At 42.4% G+C, this 20,556-nt stretch overlaps 1 protein-coding gene across 1 annotated transcript in view; it reads right to left on the bottom strand.

Moving 5' to 3' along the window:
* LOC124585255 (dehydrogenase/reductase SDR family member 11-like) overlaps positions 1-20,556 on the bottom strand; it is a 62,177-nt gene that overhangs the window by 26,943 nt on the left and 14,678 nt on the right. Inside the window, exons 3-4 of the mRNA XM_047131383.1 lie at positions 12,509-12,671; positions 1,404-1,533 (exon numbers count right to left, since the gene is read on the bottom strand). Of these exons, the coding sequence (XP_046987339.1) occupies positions 1,404-1,533; positions 12,509-12,671 (293 nt within the window). The remainder of the gene's footprint in view (positions 1-1,403; positions 1,534-12,508; positions 12,672-20,556) is intronic.

Raw genomic sequence — 20,556 nt, 5'->3', positions numbered from 1 at the left:
TGCAAGAGTGTACTTACGAGATGACATTGCTTGTGGTTTTTCAAAGCAATATTCAATTTTTATACCACGAAAAATCATTTCTAGTTATATAGCTGGGTAGATAATCTACATATCCTGAAAAAAGTATATTTAAAGATGTACATTTTTCTGCTCTGGGAATTTGGTGAGCGTAAAAAACCGAAATAGTTATGATAGGTCTCAAAGAAAAAAAAAAAAAAAAAAAAAAACAGAGTACAAGTTTACAAAAATCTGCAACCTAACAGCTAGCGTCAAATGAGGCGTAATGCAACAATTTATTTTAAGCTGTGTGGTGCCGGCCGGAGTGGCCGCGCGGTTAAAGGCGCTACAGTCTGGAACCGCACGACCGCTACGGTCGCAGGTTCGAATCCTGCCTCGGGCATGGATGTGTGTGATGTCCTTAGGTTAGTTAGGTTTAAGTAGTTCTAAGTTCTAGGGGACTTATGACCACAGCAGTTGAGTCCCATAGTGCTCAGAGCCATTTGAACCATTTAAGCTGTGTGGTAATACGAAGTTGGTTTACTAAGTGTAGTGAAAAATCAAGGGAAAAAGTTGCTCGATAAACAACTCACCTTACTTCTGGACGTTGTCTCCCATGAGGGAAACACACGTGGTCCAGCGATCTTCCAGCATTTTCATCCCATCAATAGAAATAGGTTCTGTCATACTCTTCGAAATACTCGTTGACTGCGGCTGTAACGTTTTCATTTGTTGAAAATTCCTCCCCAGCAAACTAAAATTTCTGGTTAGGGTACCGAAAAAAGTAACTTGGAGCTGAGCTTCGTGTGCAAAGCGAATGAGGAAGCAGTTCAAAGCCCAGTTACACCATTATCACTGATGTGTGGGATGGAGAATTATACTGGTGAAAGAGCACTTTTTTGTGTGCCAGCCTAGGTTTTCCTTCAGCCAACACAGTGTAAAATGATCCAGCAATGAAGCATAATAAGGTTCAGGTTCGGTTCTACATTTTCCCAGCTAATCAATGAGGAATATTCCTTGAGACTCGCAATAAACAGCACGGCACTGGAGAATTCTGAACCAATCTCATTGTACATTGGTACATACATTTGCTACATGATGAAGAGGAGTACTGTAATCCAAGAACTGTCAAGAAACTTATTACCTCCTCCCTAAGGTATCTCATGAAATGATCTTCATGTCAGAGCTATCGCAGGCGTCAGTGCAGAATTCGAGCATAGGGCGTTTTTGAGGTACCCGAGACAATGTTTCTCACACGATAGCTGATGTTGACGTTTATTGGAAGCTAAGAAGCCCAATAAAGCATCTTCCCTGACAGTCACATGCTGAATGGCTGTATTTTTAAGAATACCTCTATACAGACTCACAAGACGAAAAAGTATCACTATAGACGCTTTGAGGTCTACCTGCATATGTGGATGACGAAGCCGTCGTCGACTCCCCTGTCCAGCATGCTCTGGACGGCCTCCCTCGTGCAGACGGACAGCCCCAGGACGTTGACGTCCAGTGTGTGCTGCCACTCGGCTGTCTGTCCAGCTGGGAACACAGCATGCCACCATCATCAGTCAGCAATAAAGCGAAGGACGAGGCCTGCAGTGAAATCGTGTGTACCGTCACATCATTCGAAAAAAAAAAAAGCATCATTCGAATTGCTTACGCTATTAAAGTTACTGACCCTGTATACAATGAAGCTACTCAGAACAATTTTATGTGTAGTGACAGGGCATCGTCGTTTAAGCCGATTCCGTAATCCTCGTAACAAGAAGTCGAGTGCATACTGTTGTATCTACGTCTTCACAGCCACTTTATGTCACAAGTACTATCAATTTGAGACTGTTAAGACTGTCTTCCACAGGGTCCAACCTGTAAAAGTCGGAGGGTGTCACTTCTGAACTGTGCAATGGGTAAGGGATGTTGGTCCAGTGTAAGAAGGTGCCAGATTAGCTGCCAAAGATTCGTGCGGTTTGGCATTACTATTGTGAATTTGGTTCGCTTTCTTATTCTTGTGTAATGTCTTCCGGGTAATGACGCCTTTATGCATGCGAAAGGTGAACGAGTCTCTCGCTATTTATGAACAGCGGCATTACAGAAAAATCAAGAACCGCGTCCTTATTATTCCAAAAATAGAAATAATGAATTTTTTTGCTGCTGGTTGCCTCTTACATTTGTTTAGCATTCGGAAGAAGATACGTCGCTTGTACCTCGACCTTTATTATTCTGGATTATATACAGTGTGGTCGGAAACAATCTGAAAAGCTTTTGAGGCTGTTGGAGAGTAGGCTGAGTTGAGAAATAGTTGTTAAGAAAAGAACTCGATACGTTGCTCCGTTTCCGAAATAGTAAGCACTGAATGTGCTTGAGTGCGCAAATTCAAGCGGCCCCCCAGATTCAATTAGTATCAGTTGTTATAACATGGATGCCAACTTTCGAGACTGTTCAGCCTTCGGCTCTGTTTCGATCCTTACTACCGTCCCATGATTATTTATTCTGGCGATCTCTTGCTCGGTATTCGGGAAACAAACGAACATGTTTGGCGACACTGTCTCTGGCGGTCCTCTTGAATTTGCGCGCTCAAGTTGCAACGGCCTGACTTCCATTGCCTTTTATTCGGACACGGCGCAAAGTACTGAATTATTTCTCAGCGCAACTTACCCTGCAACAGCATTAAGTGCTATTCAGACTGTTTCTGGCAACTCTGTACATTCACGTTTCATCACCGGCCAGTAGACGGGATGCAACGATATCTTTGTTGGCTTCCAATACTTGCAAACTTCTCTTTATCAGTCGCAATCCAATAGATTCACACATTCTGATAGTACAAATTTTCTTCCATTCTGCGTAATGCTTTTGGAACGCAAACAATGTTCTTTGAAAGCTCTCAGTTTTTTAAACAATTCTCTGCATAAATAGACTTTCGCCTCGCTGAGGATTTGTGTCCATGATTTTAGTTTAAAGTGTCCCACTTTTGACACCATGAAACAGTACGTAACACTGTAATTCCTTTACTAACAAAAAAATTTATTTCATTATATTTCATGAATCTCATATTTTATTTTTCAATTTCAGTATTGCTTAAATGTTTTGAAGGAATCATCATAAATCATTTGTAACTGATGTTTTATCAGAAAGGTGCCTCAAAACCAACATGCATTAAATTTATGAATTTAAACTACAAAGAACACAGGTAAAACAAAACAAGTCGCCTGTAGTGAGAAGTTCGTAAAATAAATCAATCGTACTGTGCAGATGGAATCTGTTGCCTAATTGAAAAACGACTCAACTTAAACAAAAATCATTGAAACGAGTTCTGTAGGTTAGAAATATCTATAATACCAAAGATATGCGTAACTTTGTGTTACAAAATCAAAGTGGTTGTGCCAAACTTACACTAATGATGCGGCAGGGAATCATTCCATCGTGTAACACTGGTTAAAAATGGATAAAGGTAAGAGGGTAGATGGACAAGCGTTAGCTCGCCCTCTCGGATAAATCCAACGAGTAAAACGATGTTAACCTGGTATGTAGTCTCTCTCTCTCTCTCTCTCTCACTTACTCACTCACTCACTCACTCTCTCTATTTGTTTAGTCGATTCCCACTAACCATGACCCCATAAACTAAGGCACGCTAATTTCTTCTGTGCTGCATTTTCTCCTGCAGGCGTTCCAGTTTCGAATCCATTACTGCGATGACCCCGTCGATCCATCTCATCCTTGGCCGCCCATTTCTTCTGCCTCCGATCTTGCCCAGTATTACCGCCTTTTCCATCGAATGGTGTCTTCTAGTAATGACCCCAAAGTAGGACTGTTTTTTTTTTTTTTTTTTTTTTTTTGTTTGTTTGTTTGTTTGAGAATTATACCGTCGAAGCAACAGTCTGGTATTATCTTCTGTATTCGTACTCTTTGCAGTCCATGAAACTCTTAAGAATTTTCTTCCAATGCCACAATTCAGAGGTATATATTCCACGCCGTCCAGCCTTCTTGCGACTCAGGTCTTACGTCCGTATATCACAATTTACTATAAGGTTTTTTGTTTTAAAGTTACGTCTCTACTCCTTAAAACACTGTCGACGCTGTACCTCCCCCATCCTCAAAGCAACAACGGTTTCTTGTTTTGGTGGCTGCATTCACCAACACAGAAAATACCTCCGTTTTTTCTCCTCCTGTATGCCATGCAGTGATATATGCAGTTGCACAATTTTCGTTTCCTTGACGTTCTCCCTCGGACCAGCAGGATGTTTAACTCTCTTTCACCTTCTGCAACCAGTATGGTGTCATCTACATATGTAAGATTACTTATATCAATCTCAGCTAATTGAGTTCCAGTTTATTCTTCATCATGCCCAGCATTCCTCACAGTGTCCACTGTTGAGCCAACTGACTTTCATCCTTTCCTGTCGCAAGGTTGAACTCCCCTTGGTAGCGTTGCAGGCATGTGTCATTGTAGGGGGGGGGGGGGGGGAGAGGGTGTAGAGGTGGAGCAGGGAACAATGGAAGAGAATCATTCTACGGTTGGGGGGGGGGGGGGTTACCAACGAAGATGGGACCAAGATTTATACTGACCCACTCCTGACGAAGGTGCGTCTTAACAAGATAACATTAAAGGCCGGCAGTATGAATAAGCACCATCCACCCTGTACACAAGCAATTGACCAAAATAACTAAAATCTTACATGACATTTTAATTATTCTTCAAAAAAAGTGTTCAGATGTGTATGAAATCTTATGGGACTTAACTGCTAATGTCATCAGTCCCTAAGCTTGTACACTACATGTTGTTGTTGTTGTTGTTGTCTTTAGTCCTGAGACTGGTTTGATGCAGCTCTCCACGCTACTCTATCTTGTGCAAACTTCTTCATCTCCCAGTACTTACTCCAACCTAAATCCTTCTGAATCTACTTGGTGTATTCATCTCTTGGTCTCCCTCTACGATTTTTACCCTCCACGCTGACCTCCAACGTTAAATTTGTGATCCCTTGATGCCTCAGTACATGTCCTACCAACCAGACCCTTCTTATAATCAAGTTGTGCCACGAACTCCACCCCAATTCTATTCAATACCTCCTCATTAGTAATGTGATCTATCCATCTAATCTACAGCATTCTTCTGTAGCAACACATTTCGAAAGTAGCTATTCTCTTCTTGTCCAAACTATTTATCGTCCATGTTTCACTTCCATGCAAGGCTACACTCCATACAAATACTTTCAGAAACGACTTCCTGACACTTAAATTTATACTCGCTGTTAACAAATTTCTCTCCTTCAGAAACGCTTTCCTTGCCATTGCCAATCTACATTTTATATCCTCCCTACTTCGACCATCATCAGTTATATTGCTCCCAAATAGCAAAAATCCTTTAATACTTTAAGTGTCTCATTTCCTAATCTAATTCCCTCAGCATCATCCGACTTAATTCGACTACATTCCATTATCCTCGTTTTGCTTTTGTTGATGTTCATCTTATATCTTCCTTTCAAGACGCTGTCCATTTCGTTCAGCTGCTATTCCGAGTCTTTTGCGGTCTCTGACAGAAATACAATGTCATCAGCGAACCTCAAAGTTTTTATTTCTTCTTCATGGATTTTAATACCTACTCCGAATTTTTCTTTTGTTTCCTTTACTGCTTGCTCAATACACAGATTGAATAACATCAGGGAGAGGCTGCACCCCTGTGCCACTCCTTTCCCAACAGCTTCTTCGCTTTCATGCCCCTCGACTCTTATAACTGCCATCTGGTTTCTGTACAAATTGTAAATAGCCTTTCGCTCCCTGTATTTTACCCCTGCCACCTTCAGAATTTGAAAGGGAATACTCCAGTCAACATTGTCAAAAGCCCTCTCTAAGTCTGCAAATGCTAGAAACGTAGGTTTGCCTCTCGTTAATTTATTTTCTAAGATAAGTCGTAGCGTCAGTATTCCCTCACGTGTTCCAACATTTCTACGGAATCCGAACTGATCTTCCCCGAGGTCGGCTTCTACCAGTTTTTCCATTCGTCTGTAAAGAATTCGCGTTAGTATTTTGCAGCTGTGACTTATTAAACTGATAGTTCGGTAATTTTCTCATCTGTCAACACCTGCCTTCTTTGGGATTGGAATTATTATATTCTTCTTGAGGTCTGAGGGTATTTCGCCTGTCTCATACGTCTTGCTCACTAGATGGTAGAGTTTTGTCAGGACTGGCTCTCGCAAGGCCGTCAGTAGTTCTAATGGAATGTTGTCTAATCCCGGGGCCTTATTTCTACTCAGGTGTTTCAGTGCTCTGTCAAATTCTTCACGCAGTATCGTATCTCCCATTTCATCTTCATCTACATCTTCTTCCATTTCCATAATATTGTCCTCAAGTACATCACCTTTGTATAGACCTTATATATACTCCTACCACATCTCTGCTTTCCCTTCTTTGCTTAGAACTGGGTTTCCATCTGAGCTCTTGATATTCATACAAGTAGTTCTCTTTTCTCCAAAGGTCTCTTTAATTTTCCTGTAGGCAGTATATATCTTACCCCCAGTGAGATAAGCCTCTACAGCCTTACATTTGTCCTCTAGCCATCCGTGCTTAGCCATTTTGCACTTCGTGTCGATCTCATTTTTGAGACGTTTGTATTCCTTCTTGCGTGGTTCATTTACTGCATTTTTATATTTTCTCTTCATCAATTAAATTCAATATGTCTTCTGTTACCCAAGGATTTCTACTAGCCCTCGTCTTTTTACCTACTTGATCCTCTTCTGCCTTCACTATTTCATCCCTCAGAGCTACCCATTCTTCGTCTACTGTATTTCTTTCCCCCATTCGTGACAATCGTTCCCTTATGCTCTCCCTGAAACTCTGTACAACCTGTGGTTTAGTCAGTTTATCCAGGTCCCATCTCCTTAAATTCCCACCTTTTTGCAGTTTCTTCAGTTTTAATCTACAGTTCATAACCAACAGATTGTGGTCAGAGTCCACATCTGCCCCTGGTAATGTCTTACAATTTAAAACCTGGTTCCTAAATCTCTGTCTTACCGTTATATAATCTATATGATACCTTCTAGTATCTCCAGGATTCTTCCATGTGCACAACTTTCTTTTATGATTCTTGAACCAAGTGTTAGTATGATTAAGTTATGCTCTGTGCAACATTCTACCAGACGGCTTCCTCTTTCATTTCTTACCCCCAATCCATACTCACCTACTATGTTTCCTTCTCTCCCTTTTCCTACTCTCGAATTCCAATCACCCATGACTATTAAATTTTTCGTCTCCCTTCACTACCTGAATAATTTCTTTTATCTCATCACACATTTCATCAATTTCTTCTTCATCTGCAGAGCTAGTTGGCATATAAACTTGTACTACTGTAGTAGGCGTGGGCTTCGTGTCTATCTTGGCCACAATAATGCGTTCACTATGCTGTTTGTAGTAGCTTACCCGCAATCCTATTTTTTTATTCAGTATTAAACCTACCCCTATTTGATTTTGTGTTTATAACCGTGTAGTCACCTGACCAGAAGTCTTGTTCCTCCTGCCACCGAACTTCACTAATTTCCACTATATCTAACTTTAACCTATCCATTTCCCTTGTTAAATTTTCTAACCTACCTGCCCGATTAAGGGATCTGACATTCCACGCTCCGATCCGTAGAACGCCAGTTTTCTTTCTCCTGATAACGACGTCCTCTTGAGTAGTCCCCGCCCGGAGATCCGAATGGGGGACTATTCTACCTCCTGAATATTTTACCCAAGAGGACGCCATCATCATTTAACCATACAGTAAAGCTGCGTGCCCTACACGCTGCGTAACCTAAATTATCCCAAGTACAAACCCACACACCCATGCCCGAGGGAGGACTCGAACCTCCGCCGGGAACAGCCGCACAGTCTATGACTCCAGCGCCTGAGGCCGCCCGGGATTAACCGAAGCTGAATGTATAAAACATTTGATGAGCCCAGGAAGATCATAAACGCTTATGCAAACGTTTGTGGAGGATGCAGTGTCTGTCGAACGTTCGCCAAAAGAAGTCCATTCGTAAACGGTCGGCGGAATTGGGAGTTCTAAACTCTACATTACAAAATCATATCAGGAATGATTATAAGCTAAAGGCATTTAAACCTTCGTTTGCAAACGAACTGCATGGTAACAACATCCGGACAGTCATTAGGCTTGTGTGGGTGAATTCTTGATGTCTTAGCAACTCTTCCTTCAAGTGACAGATTGTTTTTCTTTGACAAGTGTGCAATATGTCGCAGTGCAAGAGACAGAAAGGTTTCTGGAGTAAAGAAAACCCATATTTTTATGACGAACTAGAACACAACCCAACACATGTCCTGACGTTGGCTGCAATGTCTGCAACCCACTTGGTAGCTCTATATTTCTTCACCTCTTCTGTGAACCACACTGCTTATGTCACCATGCAACGCGATTGGTTTATTCCGCATCTGCAAGATCGGGAACTGCTCGGGCGTATGTGGTTTCAGCAGGATAGGGCACCAGTCCATTCTGTTATCGCTGTTAGAGAATGCTTCAATGAGATATTTTATTATAAACGGACTGGATGTTGTTCTGTCCACTCGCTTGTACCTTTGGAGTGGCCGCTTCGAAGTTGTGATCTGTCATCCTGTGAGCAATGCATTTTAAGGGGTTCATAAAATGGAAAGTTTCTGTCACACGTTGCGAGACAGATGTACTTAAGAATTTTGTTCGGCGAACGTTTACTGCCTTCATGCCAGAAATTTGGAGGAGAATTTCGCATCTTACATGTAAGAGAATCACACTGTGTTGTGAAAACGGTGGCGTACCCAGACACTCCGGAATAAATAATTAAGAACAGTCACACAACCTCAAAGATGTCCTCTGTCATGTTGCCATATGAACACAGTGTCAACATCTAAGTATATACGGACACACCATAGGGGGTAATGCGACTTTGTGATCACTCGTTGGTCTTCTGAGTAATCCACGTTCCAAAATTCGAATCTCAATGACGGCTCGGAAGTTCTTAATTGCCGAGAACATAAAACCAATTTTTCCACAAATTATTAGTAAAAAGGATTTTTCTTCACTTGTGAAGATTTCCAATCACACATTAACCATTTGGAATTAACATCGTCCCTCACGTATGCTTAAAAATAATATTTGACCGGGGAAAACATCTGAAAACCTATCACGAGCTTCTAGAATCCATTGCACGCAGAGTCGCCGCTGTATTGCTTTCCAAATGTGGACCAACAGGCTTTTAAGCAATTGATCATTATGTTTTTTCTCATAAGTGTGTAAAAGATTTTACCAATTGTTGAATGGCAGTTTATTCTGGCTATAGTAACGCATTATTAATCTGTGTCGCCTACCAGGATAACTGTCTAGGCCTGTACAGCACACGTCTTGGAGACTCATTCAAACCCCAGACAGGTGAGCCCAATGTTGCGCCGCTACTGCCGCTGTTAATCAACGGACGACCGCCTTCAGTAACATGAAATGTATTCGCAGTAGCGATTATGGGCAACCATCAGCTGTATAATGGAATGATTGTAATTGTCGTTGTACGGAAATTACTACAGATCAGAACAAAGCAGACTAGCAGGTGGGCATTATCTGAAGCTAATTCCACAGGTTCGAATACTGTAATGCGCTGGTGTCCCCCTCATACCGCAGCACTGCAGTTACTGCAACTGTCAGCCTGTGTCCCAGCTCGAGGTAGTTCCTGCTTATACGTATATAGGACGAAATTAGGCCTCCCTCGTGTGTGTGTGTGTGTGTGTGTGTGTGTGTGCTAAGAGATTCCTCCTGCTTATTTTTCGTTCAAATTCCATGAGCCGTGAACAACAGCTACGTCTCCTATCCCTAGTCTCAACAACTGGTTTATCTCGCAGTGTGTTTGCCGTTTCAACATGACATTGCCTTATCTGCCCGCCTATGAACGCCTAATGCTATTAGTTTTCTTTGGCTACGTGGTCTATAGCTGGGCTCGTGATATGGCTTACCGCCACACACTGCCTTTGCTATTTCATCATGGAACTGCTTCATCTGCCATCTTGGAACGTCGTAGACGGCTGGTTTGCTTTCGGCATTTTCCCAGAGTAGCTTATGATTCTTTTCTTTGTTGTTCCTGCTGCCTCTTTTCCTCTTTCATTGACTAAGCGTATCAAACTTAGTGAACTGAACGATGCTTTATCGAAAATTGTATCAATAATATGTGACAACTTTGCTTCTTATGCTACACGCAGTTTGTACAACAGAAATGAGTAGTGGTTGCTTCTGTGAGGGCGCGCTCGCACGCGATCGTACTGGCGCCACTTCTGCGCGCGTTCCATCGATTCTAGCCCTCGTCGTATCATCTTTGCTTGGTTGAGTGTTACCTTTGGGGCTGTGTAGTAAGGAGTGGTGTATGGAAGACGGATCTGGACGGGTGTGCCTGATTACCCTGCGTAATGACCGATGCAGAGAGTTGAAACCGTTGACCGTTAGTCTGTAGGTGCCCTCCTTTACCTGCAGCGTTTACCGTTGCTTCGGGTGAGCTGAGAGGGCAAAAAGCGGCTCTCGTCGCATGTATCGTGGTTACGAAATACATCAGTTAATTGTGGTGGCCTAAATACGCCGAGGTGTACTGAACCTCTTGTTAGCAGCTACCAGCAGGAGGGCAGTATTATCCAGTCCATACTTGGAGTCCTGAAGCTATTGTCCTCCTTCGCATTTATGTGAAATCATGTACGAAGACTATTCAGTAACTGCTCTACTTAAAGACTGTTAATTCTCGTGCGGTGCTAGCTGGCCAGGTATCCGGTTCTTTTATGCCTTTCAGTAACACCTTTTGGACCTGTGTGTGTCAGTCTGGAGGTTTCTGTAAGTGCCAAGCTAGTATTTTGCAATGGTAATCTGGTTCCTGAAATCACTGTTATCATTATTCGATACTACTGAGTGTGATTTTTCTTTGTTGTAGACGTTATGGCCTTCTTTCAAATGACTTTGTACATTTTTCCTTGTTATTTCTAGGAAGGTTAACTTGCAATGTTTATGAGCGGGGCGCTCCTGTGCTAAAGTTTTAATAGTTGGTATACTTGCGAATAATTTTAATTGTCCGTTTAAATACTACTGTGCATATTAATTTCTGTCAAACGTGTCTGCTGTTTGTCGTTTGGTACATGTCGACAGCTTTGTATAGGCAGCTGTTGTGCTGGTCCGATGCAGGAACGCGTCTTCCATCTGCTTCGGCGGCTTTCCCGTCAACGCACGAGGCCTAGGTGTTGGCAGGTCACACACGCTTCTGCGGATTTCTCATTTCCACCTCAAGCTGAGCAGTTTATTGCCATTCTTTTGGTATCATGACTTTGGTCATTTTGAAAAAGTAATTTGGTCAGTGTTTCTGTTGTTGTAAGATCATTGTAATTCACATGGTTCAAATGGCTCTGAGCACTATGCGACTTAACCAACATTATAGGTACTTGTGTCCAACGTTTGCCTCGCAGCAGGTCTTGAGCATACTGTTGCAGTGGAGAAATGGTTCAAATAGCTCTGAGCATTATAGGACTTAACTGCTGAGGTCATCAGTTCCCTAGAACTTAGAACTACTTAAACCTAACTATGTACATTACACACATCCATGCCCGAGACAGAATTCGAACCTGCTACCGTAGCTGTCGCGCGGCTCCTGACTGTAGCGCCTACAGCCGCTCTGCCACCCCGGCCGGCTGCAGTGGAGATGTACGCATTTTAACGCCCTTTATTTGATGTTTGTTGAACTTAAATTCAAGTCCTGCTGTGGGGTTAGTCCAAAGTTGTGCTGTTAGACGCGCAGACGCAGCCCTGCCGCCCGTTTATTTCATCGATTGTTCGTAATCGGTGCGTGTGAATTCCTAAGGAACCAAACTGCTTAGGTCATCGGCCCCTAGACTTAAACTCTACTTAAACTAACTTACGCTAAGAACAACACACACACCCATGCCCGAGGGAGGACTCGAACCTCCGGCGGGAGGGGCCGCGCACTGCGTGACATGACGCCTCAAACCGCGCGGCCACTCCACGCGCCTTTGTAATCGGGCCATCACTGTGTTGCACCGTTCACATGTTCTTAAACTACCACTTGTAATTATAAGTATAGTGCAAATGTCATTATGCACTGCGATATTACTTTAAAAACCTCAATTATCTGTGTTAATTTAACGAGATTCTTGGTAACTGTTGGTTGGCTTATGAGAGAATTGCTATTAATTTTTTATTTTTATTTATTTATTTATTTTTTTCTTGAGGTGAATGATAAATGACGCACGGAGTTGGCCCACCCTTGCACATGTTTTCCTTAAGTTAGTCCCGATCCTTGCTCTGAGTCTCAAAAATATCACACGACATGAACAAGACATCCAGCCGTGGGCCAGAGAGAAACAAGAGAAACAGTAAGCGTACAAGAATCCTTTTCAGCACCGGTTCTGTGCGTAATTTACCACCTGTCCATATAAACCGTAAATCTCTTTCCAGATTCTTTGCAGCATCATGACGTCTCAAGATTCTTACTTGAATGGAGACGAACTGTGGCTCACTTACTTGTGGGAAGGTTTTCTCTGCAAACGCCGGCGCTGTTGATAAGAACATCGACCCCTCCTAAATTCTCTTTGATCCATTTGAAGGCGCATAGAACATTCTCCTCGCAGGTGACGTCACATTGCAACGGATAGAGCGTACCCGGAGCGTCCTTCAGTTCTCGAGCCTGCAAGAAATAAACGACAGATTTGTCGAATCTGCACGAGACAGAAGAAAAAAAATCATTAGGAGATAGATCAAGTGTATCATTTAACAAAATTCCAATCTACACAAGTGAGTGTCGTAACTACATGAACAAAGGAGCTGTTGCCAAGAAGGATGATAATATTTTTGTTTCTCTCCCCAGACCCTCGGAATTCGCGAAGACAGGTAGCCTCACTTAACTTGATCATATGTGTAAAGAAACTTACCATAGTCATTCAATGTTAAGCTTTTACCACTGACTAATCGAATTAAAGCACCAAACAGGTAACAACCAAAAACTTACATTTTCATAATTCTTCAAAGAACTTAAAGCAAATCAGTATGAGAAATAAACAATTTTTAGGACTTCAGTTGGTTATGTGTTCACTGTTGTACTTAGTGCACCAGAGACTTAAAGACCAGCTCTTCACCTGAACAGTAACCACAATTCAGATAGGATATCTCGCCGGCAGCTGTGACCGAACGGTTCTAGGCGCTTCATTCATTATCCGCGTGACCGCTATGGTCGCAGGTTCGAATCCTGCATCGGCCATGGATGTGTGTGATGTCCTTAGGTTAGTTAGGTTTAAGCAGTTCTAAGTTCTAGGGGCCTGATGAACTCAAATGTTAAGTGCCATAGTCATCAGAGCCATTTGAACCATTTTTCAAATAGGATATCGACTATGTCAGGTGTGCCGCTCTACTGGAAGCCACATGCCCTGCTCTTAATCTATTGATGGTGGAAATCTTCCGCTTTAGACTAGAATTGTGGGGAAACAAGGGTGATGTGGTATGTGCTGTTAGATACTTCGGCCCCAGGTAGTCTGAAGTTGATGGCGCAACATAACGACTCTCTTTCAGGAATCTATTCATAACCTTCCATAAAAGGAAGACGTATGGACAACTTATTACAAAATATAACAACGTAGCAACATATCAGTATCACGTGCTGTTCCTGATTTTGTTCTGTTCATTGTGAATGCATTATAAAAGAAAGACAGACACAGCCATAACACAAAAACAGACATAAAGCGAAGTAGCAACGGAAGTAATAGTGGGTTCTTCACTGAGGGACACCGCTAATAAATATGGACTAAATTTCATGACACTATCACTTTCTCTGTCGAACAATGAAAACTGGTTACCCCAATCTAGCTACATCTACTGTTTACAACTACACTGATGGGAAAAATCGCAATATCAAAAAGTGATTAATGTAGAGTAATGAAATTTACGGAATACATTTGTCTAGTTAACATATTTAATTGATTAACATTAAGAGGTCATAGGTTAATGTAAGCGCGAGATAAACCATTCTAAATGTGAAATTTTTGTACACTGATAACCCGTGTAGCCACCAGACTGTCAAATGCAAGCATGCAAACGCGCATCCATTGTGTTACACAGGTGCTGGACGTCAGTTTGTGGGAAGGAGTTCCATGCCTATTGCAGTTGGTCGGTCAATAAGGGGCGGTTAATGCTGTTGGTGGATGACTCTGGAGTTTTTGTTCGATGACGTCCCATATGTGCTCGATTGGAGACAGATTCGCTGCTCCAATTGGACAAGGCAACATGTCGAGTCTTTGCAGAGCACGTAAGAGTAAAACAGCGGTATGTGGGCGAATATTATCCTGTTGGAAAACAACCCTGGTCTGTTATTCACGAATGGCGGCACAACAAGTCGAATCACCAGACTGACGAACAAATTTGCACCCAGGATGCGTGGGCTGTTCACGAGAGAGCTCTTGCTGTCGTACGAAATATCACCCCACACCATAATTCCAAGTATAGGTCCATGTGTCAAGCATGCAGACAGGATGGTTGCAGGCCTTCAGCTGGATTCCTTCTTACCAACACACTAAGGCAGAACCAACATTCATCAGAAAACACAACAGACCTCCACTCAGCCCTCCAACGAGCTCTCGCTTGATACCACTGAATTCGCAAACGGCAGTAGTTTAGGGTCAGTGGAGTTCACGCTATAAAATGTCTGGCTCGGAGCTGTCCTTGGGGTAATCCATTTGTAACGGTCTGTTGTGTCACCGTGGTTCAAAATGCTGCTCAAATGACTGCTGAAGATGCAGTGCGATGTGTCGGAGCCATACTCCCAAACAGATGGTGTTCCCTCTCGGTAGTGCCCCGTGATCGTCCAGAGCCCGGTCTTCTTGCGACCGTACATTCCCGTAACCACCGCTCCCAGCAGTCATGTGCTGTGGTTATATCCCTGCAAGTCCTTCTGCAGTATTGCAGAAAGAACCTCCAGCTCCTCGTAGCCCTATTACAGGACCTCGTTCAAACCCAGTGAGGTGTTGATAATGGCGTCTTTGTCCCTGTAAGGGCAACGTTGACTAACATCAACTCACCGCGTATAATCTCAAAGATAACTAACCATTACGACCGCACGTATTTGAAGCCAACCCATTTTGGCTTCTCATAATTGTACTACTAGCGAAAATATTAAGTGACAAGGGCGAATTGTGAATCGACATCATCTTTAATATGAAGACACACGCTTACCATCTTTCGTTTACGTCGCAAAACTCCTTGGTGTTGAGATTTCCGTCAGTGTATAGGACCACCTCTTCATCTGAGTAATAATCGCAATTTGAATAGGATTTTAATTATATCCGTTTTATTGGAATCTAAGTGGGTGCTCTTAACCCATTAATGGTGAGAATTTTCTTCCCCTTCAGACTAGAATCTTGGGGAAGCAGGGCTGTTGTGATACGTGCTAATAGATGGTTCTGTACCCAGATTCGTTGAAGCTGATGTAGCAACATAACGTTCACCATTCTGCCGTTGTCTCAGCTAACTGCAGTTGGTATTTGTCATAGTGAAGATGAAATATTAAAGTCTGTAGCAGTTGTTGCTCCTGTCGGGCAACCAGAGCAGCGCGATATTCACTGAGTCTTCGATTTATGGAGTTCTTGCGATGTAGCAAGATATCTTAGGAGGTCCTGCGCTAAATAGTTCGCAGTTTTTTCTCCAAACAGACCTGGCAACGGGCAAGAGAGTAATTATGGAATCGGTACGTATCAAGAGTCTGCCGACTTGTTTCATATTGCATGATCTGTCAGAAAGGAGGTAACATAGGTGTTAGCCCGGATTTTTCTGTGGGTCCCAGACAGAAGCGGCACATATTTATCTTTGCAAAGTACACAGCTTCTACAAGGATGCCTCATGTCGTCGAGCCCCCTGTGAACAACTATTTGCCAGGCTTTCCAAAATCAGTATCATTTGGACATGGTTGAGTCTCAAGTCGCTTGTATATATCGCCGCTTTGCTAACTTCATTATCTTGTACTGAATAACGAACGCGAACTGGGATATCTATTGCTTGACATCAAATTACCCCAGTTCAGGGTATATTCATATTGGATATATGTATACCACGAACGTACAGGAAAAGACTATGTACAGCCCGAGCATTTTGCTATGAACTGGAGCCAAGCGGACTGTCTAAAGCAGAATCTTCGCCAGTTCGGTGCAGGGCTTACCTGAAGAATCCACGAGCTACGGAGACTCGTACAGTTATCCCAGTGTCCACCAAAGACCAGAAGCGGCCAAGAGGGAAGAGAGGGCATGTGGAACACATTTTGTTGAGTGTGACTCGAAATTCCCCAAGATCTCCAGATAAAAATTCGTAATCTGAAAACCCAATAACTGAAACCGATGTAATATCAAATATGGGACGTGAGGTTCCTGAAGTGTTAGTTGTCATCTGCCGGAGCGAGAGCTTCAAATAACTTTCACATAACACTAGAATCTCCGTTCAACAGTAAAGGGAATGTATATGGCAAAGTTGGGACAGAAACTCTCCTCGTTGTTGGGTGCGCAAAATTATTAGGTTAGGTGAAATGCAAATAAAACGTAACTGCTAGTACACACAGACGAAAGTAACTAACGGTGGTCCAGTTAGCCTGATAACTGCATGCTTGCACAAGGTGTCAGCATTAGACGCGCCGTTCTTAAAGTCATTCAGCATAGCCTAAATAGAATTACACGGATGCAGCTCAACTATACCTTAGCAGAAAGGGGCTACTTTCATACAGCTAGTACAAACCAGGAAATGTTCACTTACATTATCGACTGTGAGAACAAGCATTCTTGTAAAGTAATGTTAAACCGCTCATCAGATAACTGCTCCGAAAAATTAGTTTCGCAACAATCACGTGAGAGATACAGTTTAGCGCTGCTGACAACAAGTAAAGTAGATCATCCTGAGTCCGCCGACAAAGAGACAGTGATTGGCGAACATGGTTAGCGATGTTGGTCACCAAGAGAAAACATTCCAGAATCATAGACGAGTTGTGGCTGATGTTCAAACTCACTATAGATCTCTACGTAGCTAATAAAAATATGATGATGCCCTGTTTTGGTTAAATAGTAAGCCTACATTCTGAAATTGCTGCAAATTGAATTTTGTTACACCCTTGCTAAGGAACAAATACAGTATCACTTAATACAGTCTCTGACTTATTGGCTCTCCATGCTCTTGCACTGTTTTGCATGATACAGTCGTAGGTCTTCTCATTCGTTGTCAGTTCCCGTCAAAGTTTACAGTATACTGATCACGTAGACTCTACCGACAAGATGTTTCGGTTTGGAGGGAAATGATCGATTCAGTAATTCAGTTTGCAGTAACTGCACAGCTCACTCTTGTTTTCACATCATGCAGGGGCTCTTGACGTAATTGCTGAAAATTTAACAGAACTCCAAGGTCGGTTATTCTTAGAGTTCATGTTTCCAACCTATTAGTCACGTGGAATGTACCGCTGTTAATATTCCAAGTAAGAAATGTTATTTCCAGCGCATGACATACATTGTCCCTCCAAATTTCTCTCCGATAAACTACCGTAGTTAAACTGTAAGGTCATAAAACAAAACATCGGTTCTTTGTAATACAAATATTACATAGCTTACCAGGGATGTATGACGCGTGCTTTTTACGAAGTTCAAGCCCGATTACGGTTTGGAAATTGTAGTATATTCCTAACAGTCCTATAAAATGATCGTCGGCAGCTGAAAATGCATACGAAGAAACAGCGACATCTCACGAAGAAATAAACACCACTATCAGTAGCCAGAGGAGGTGTAACAGTCTTATCGCAGGTTATCACTGCTCCTTGTAACGTTCTTCTTGCAAACTGAAGTCATGGTCCAATCAATGTTAGGTTGTACTGCTCATGTGCAGGATGCTATGACCGTTTCACCTTGAGACCACCTCTTTCCACCATTAAGGTGTTCATATGTAGCATCAGTCTACTTCCCTCCAGAACACACAGTTTCATTGATTTCGGTCTGTGCACGTTTCATGGTATTCATTCGTAATATTTCGTAATATTTCTAGATTTCGCAATTTTACATATTCCATATAGGTAAGAAAAGGGGGTCGCTACACTTTCACCTCCGTAATTACAACTACTTTTCAAGATCATCCAACCACCCGCTTCCCCCATCCGAAATACAAACACATGGATCATTGTATATAGGAAATGTCTTAGGATTTTTGGTAGGTTAGCGATTACTAAATGTTTTTGTACTAAATCTGAAGTACCTTTTGCATATACGTTCACACCAAGAAAATAACTCATTCCTTATTTTTTATAGGTGTACTTTTAATAATTCCCAATTTAATTTTTAGCTTATAACATAGACCTGCATCTTCATCATCTATTTCTTTCTCCAGCATGTAACTTGACAAATACAGAGAAATACTTTCTGGAATTCTAATACATACAAAATTTTCTTCCTGTAAAATACTAATTTTGTGGTTTCAACTATTAGCTCCGTTTCTTTCTGCAGTTCCTCTAGGCGAGAAGATTCGAAGATTTTAATTATTCCTCTTATTTTTTCCATTATACTTTTGGTAATGCATACTACATCTTCCAGTGTGTGTGCCGGCATCTCCTCGGCTCCACATTCTTGGGGGAATTCAGTATAGAACTTCAGTGGTAGGACAACCTTCGTTCTGGAGCACATTAACTGATATCAAATTGATATGCAAATTAAGTCGTGACAGTTCACTTATTTATGACATAAGCCTATTGTTCTGCTAGGTGGTTTTTCATGTAATCTCTCCCCCTTCCCCACCCTCTCCCTATTGTTCTGTTAATTGCTTTATGGGGGCTGATTTATGACTCCCTGAGGGTAATTCATCCTTCTGAGAAATCTCTCACACCTCCCCCTCCTCGTCCTCCACCCCTCCAGGAAATCCCCTCAGGATACAAACACTTTCGATATCTAACTAAGGGATTAATAAATTAAATTGAACAATTAATTAACCTCTCCTCCTCTGGGAAAACTACCAGCTGCCTTTCCCTCCCCCAGATCCCTTCGCCTCCCCCATCTGGAATTAGGAGAAATAGACTTAATTGATTGTCCACTTGACAGGAATCGATTGGGGCGTATCGAATATTTTTAAATAATTTATGGCAGGCAAGGGAGTATGTGTGACATAGTTATTTATTCCTTTAAAGAATCTGTCGGGAAATTTACTGTAGTGTATGTAATACTGGTTCTTTAAACAGTTTCTGGATGACAAGACAGTATGGAATTTTTAAACATTTATGGCGCTATTTTATTGTGGTCATACATTGAATACTGTCATGAAACACTCATCACACATAGGGGCAGATTGTCCTGAAGATTTATGGCGAAAAAGCTCTCGAACACGTCACTGAATGTGGGACCAATCTCACTGCACAGTGCGTGCCACAAGTCAGGAACCGTCGCAACTGTGAGACCGCACTAATCCTCTGCAAACAAAGGATCAGGCAGTGGCATCCCTTTCAAAATTGATACCAGACTCATTTCTTGCCTCTCTCTCCCTCCTCCCCCCCCCCCCTCTCTCCCACAGCGTTTGTTTCAAGTATTACTTTCTGTTTATGTGAACTAAAATATGCAAGCACACGCAGACCAAGATGTCCTCCCCCGACCCCATTTCATCCATCCCTCGATGGCCCCCACACCTACCTGGCGCTGGTGGTCGCTATATCTACTTGTCCTGACACTTCCATAGCTAGGGAAACCGGTAACAGATGGAACAAAAGCATTTGAGACGGAGTTGTTAGTGTGTGTTGTGTGCCGCACTAATCCCTTCTTTCTCCTGAAAAGACTAGTGGATACCCGGAAAACACCCAGCTGTGGATTTCTTGGAAGTATTCCCTTACTCTACTGGATTGATTTACTAATTAATTAAATCAATAGTATTCATGTGCTGCCAGTTTTACCTTGTACCCGATTGGTGGATACTAGGAATGCTACATTTGGTGCGATTCGACCACATAAGTGCCCGGTTTCCAAACTCTCCTGAAGTTTTCTTCCCTTACCTCCTGTTGGTGGATACTGGGACAGTTGGGTCATTTGGTAGGAAATCCACTACTCTGGAGGTAGCTGAAAATTTCAAATTTCTGCTGAATTGCGTGCTACGACCTTAAACAATGTGTGGAGGAGTTCAATCGGTATGTATGCGCATAATACCACTATCAGGAACAATAAATTTTTCAGTCGGGAATTTGATAATGTGGTTGGGTTTTTGGTGCACTATATAATCCCTAAGTTGGTTTTCTCAGCCCACAGCGAAATGAAGAAGGAGAAGGAATGGTCTACCATGTGGCAGGACAGTAACAACAACGAATATCATCTTTCCACTGCAAGACAGAGTCCACTGGACGCTACTGAGGAGCAGTATATATATCACATAGTTAAACCGTGTTCCTATCTGCAGTAGCAGTTACCACAGTTAGGTCTCGGAGATCGCTGGAACAGTAGCAAATCCGACGCTCTCACGTCGGGAAGTCCACACGCAGCGCCCCAGGCCAGAAACCGCGCAGCACTTGTTGCCGCTGTGTACGTACATCTCAGCTA

The sequence above is a fragment of the Schistocerca americana genome, unplaced genomic scaffold (genome assembly GCF_021461395.2).
Source record: "Schistocerca americana isolate TAMUIC-IGC-003095 unplaced genomic scaffold, iqSchAmer2.1 HiC_scaffold_49, whole genome shotgun sequence".
Taxonomy (NCBI): Eukaryota; Metazoa; Arthropoda; class Insecta; order Orthoptera; family Acrididae; genus Schistocerca; species Schistocerca americana.
This window is presented reverse-complemented; position numbering and strand designations above follow the sequence as displayed.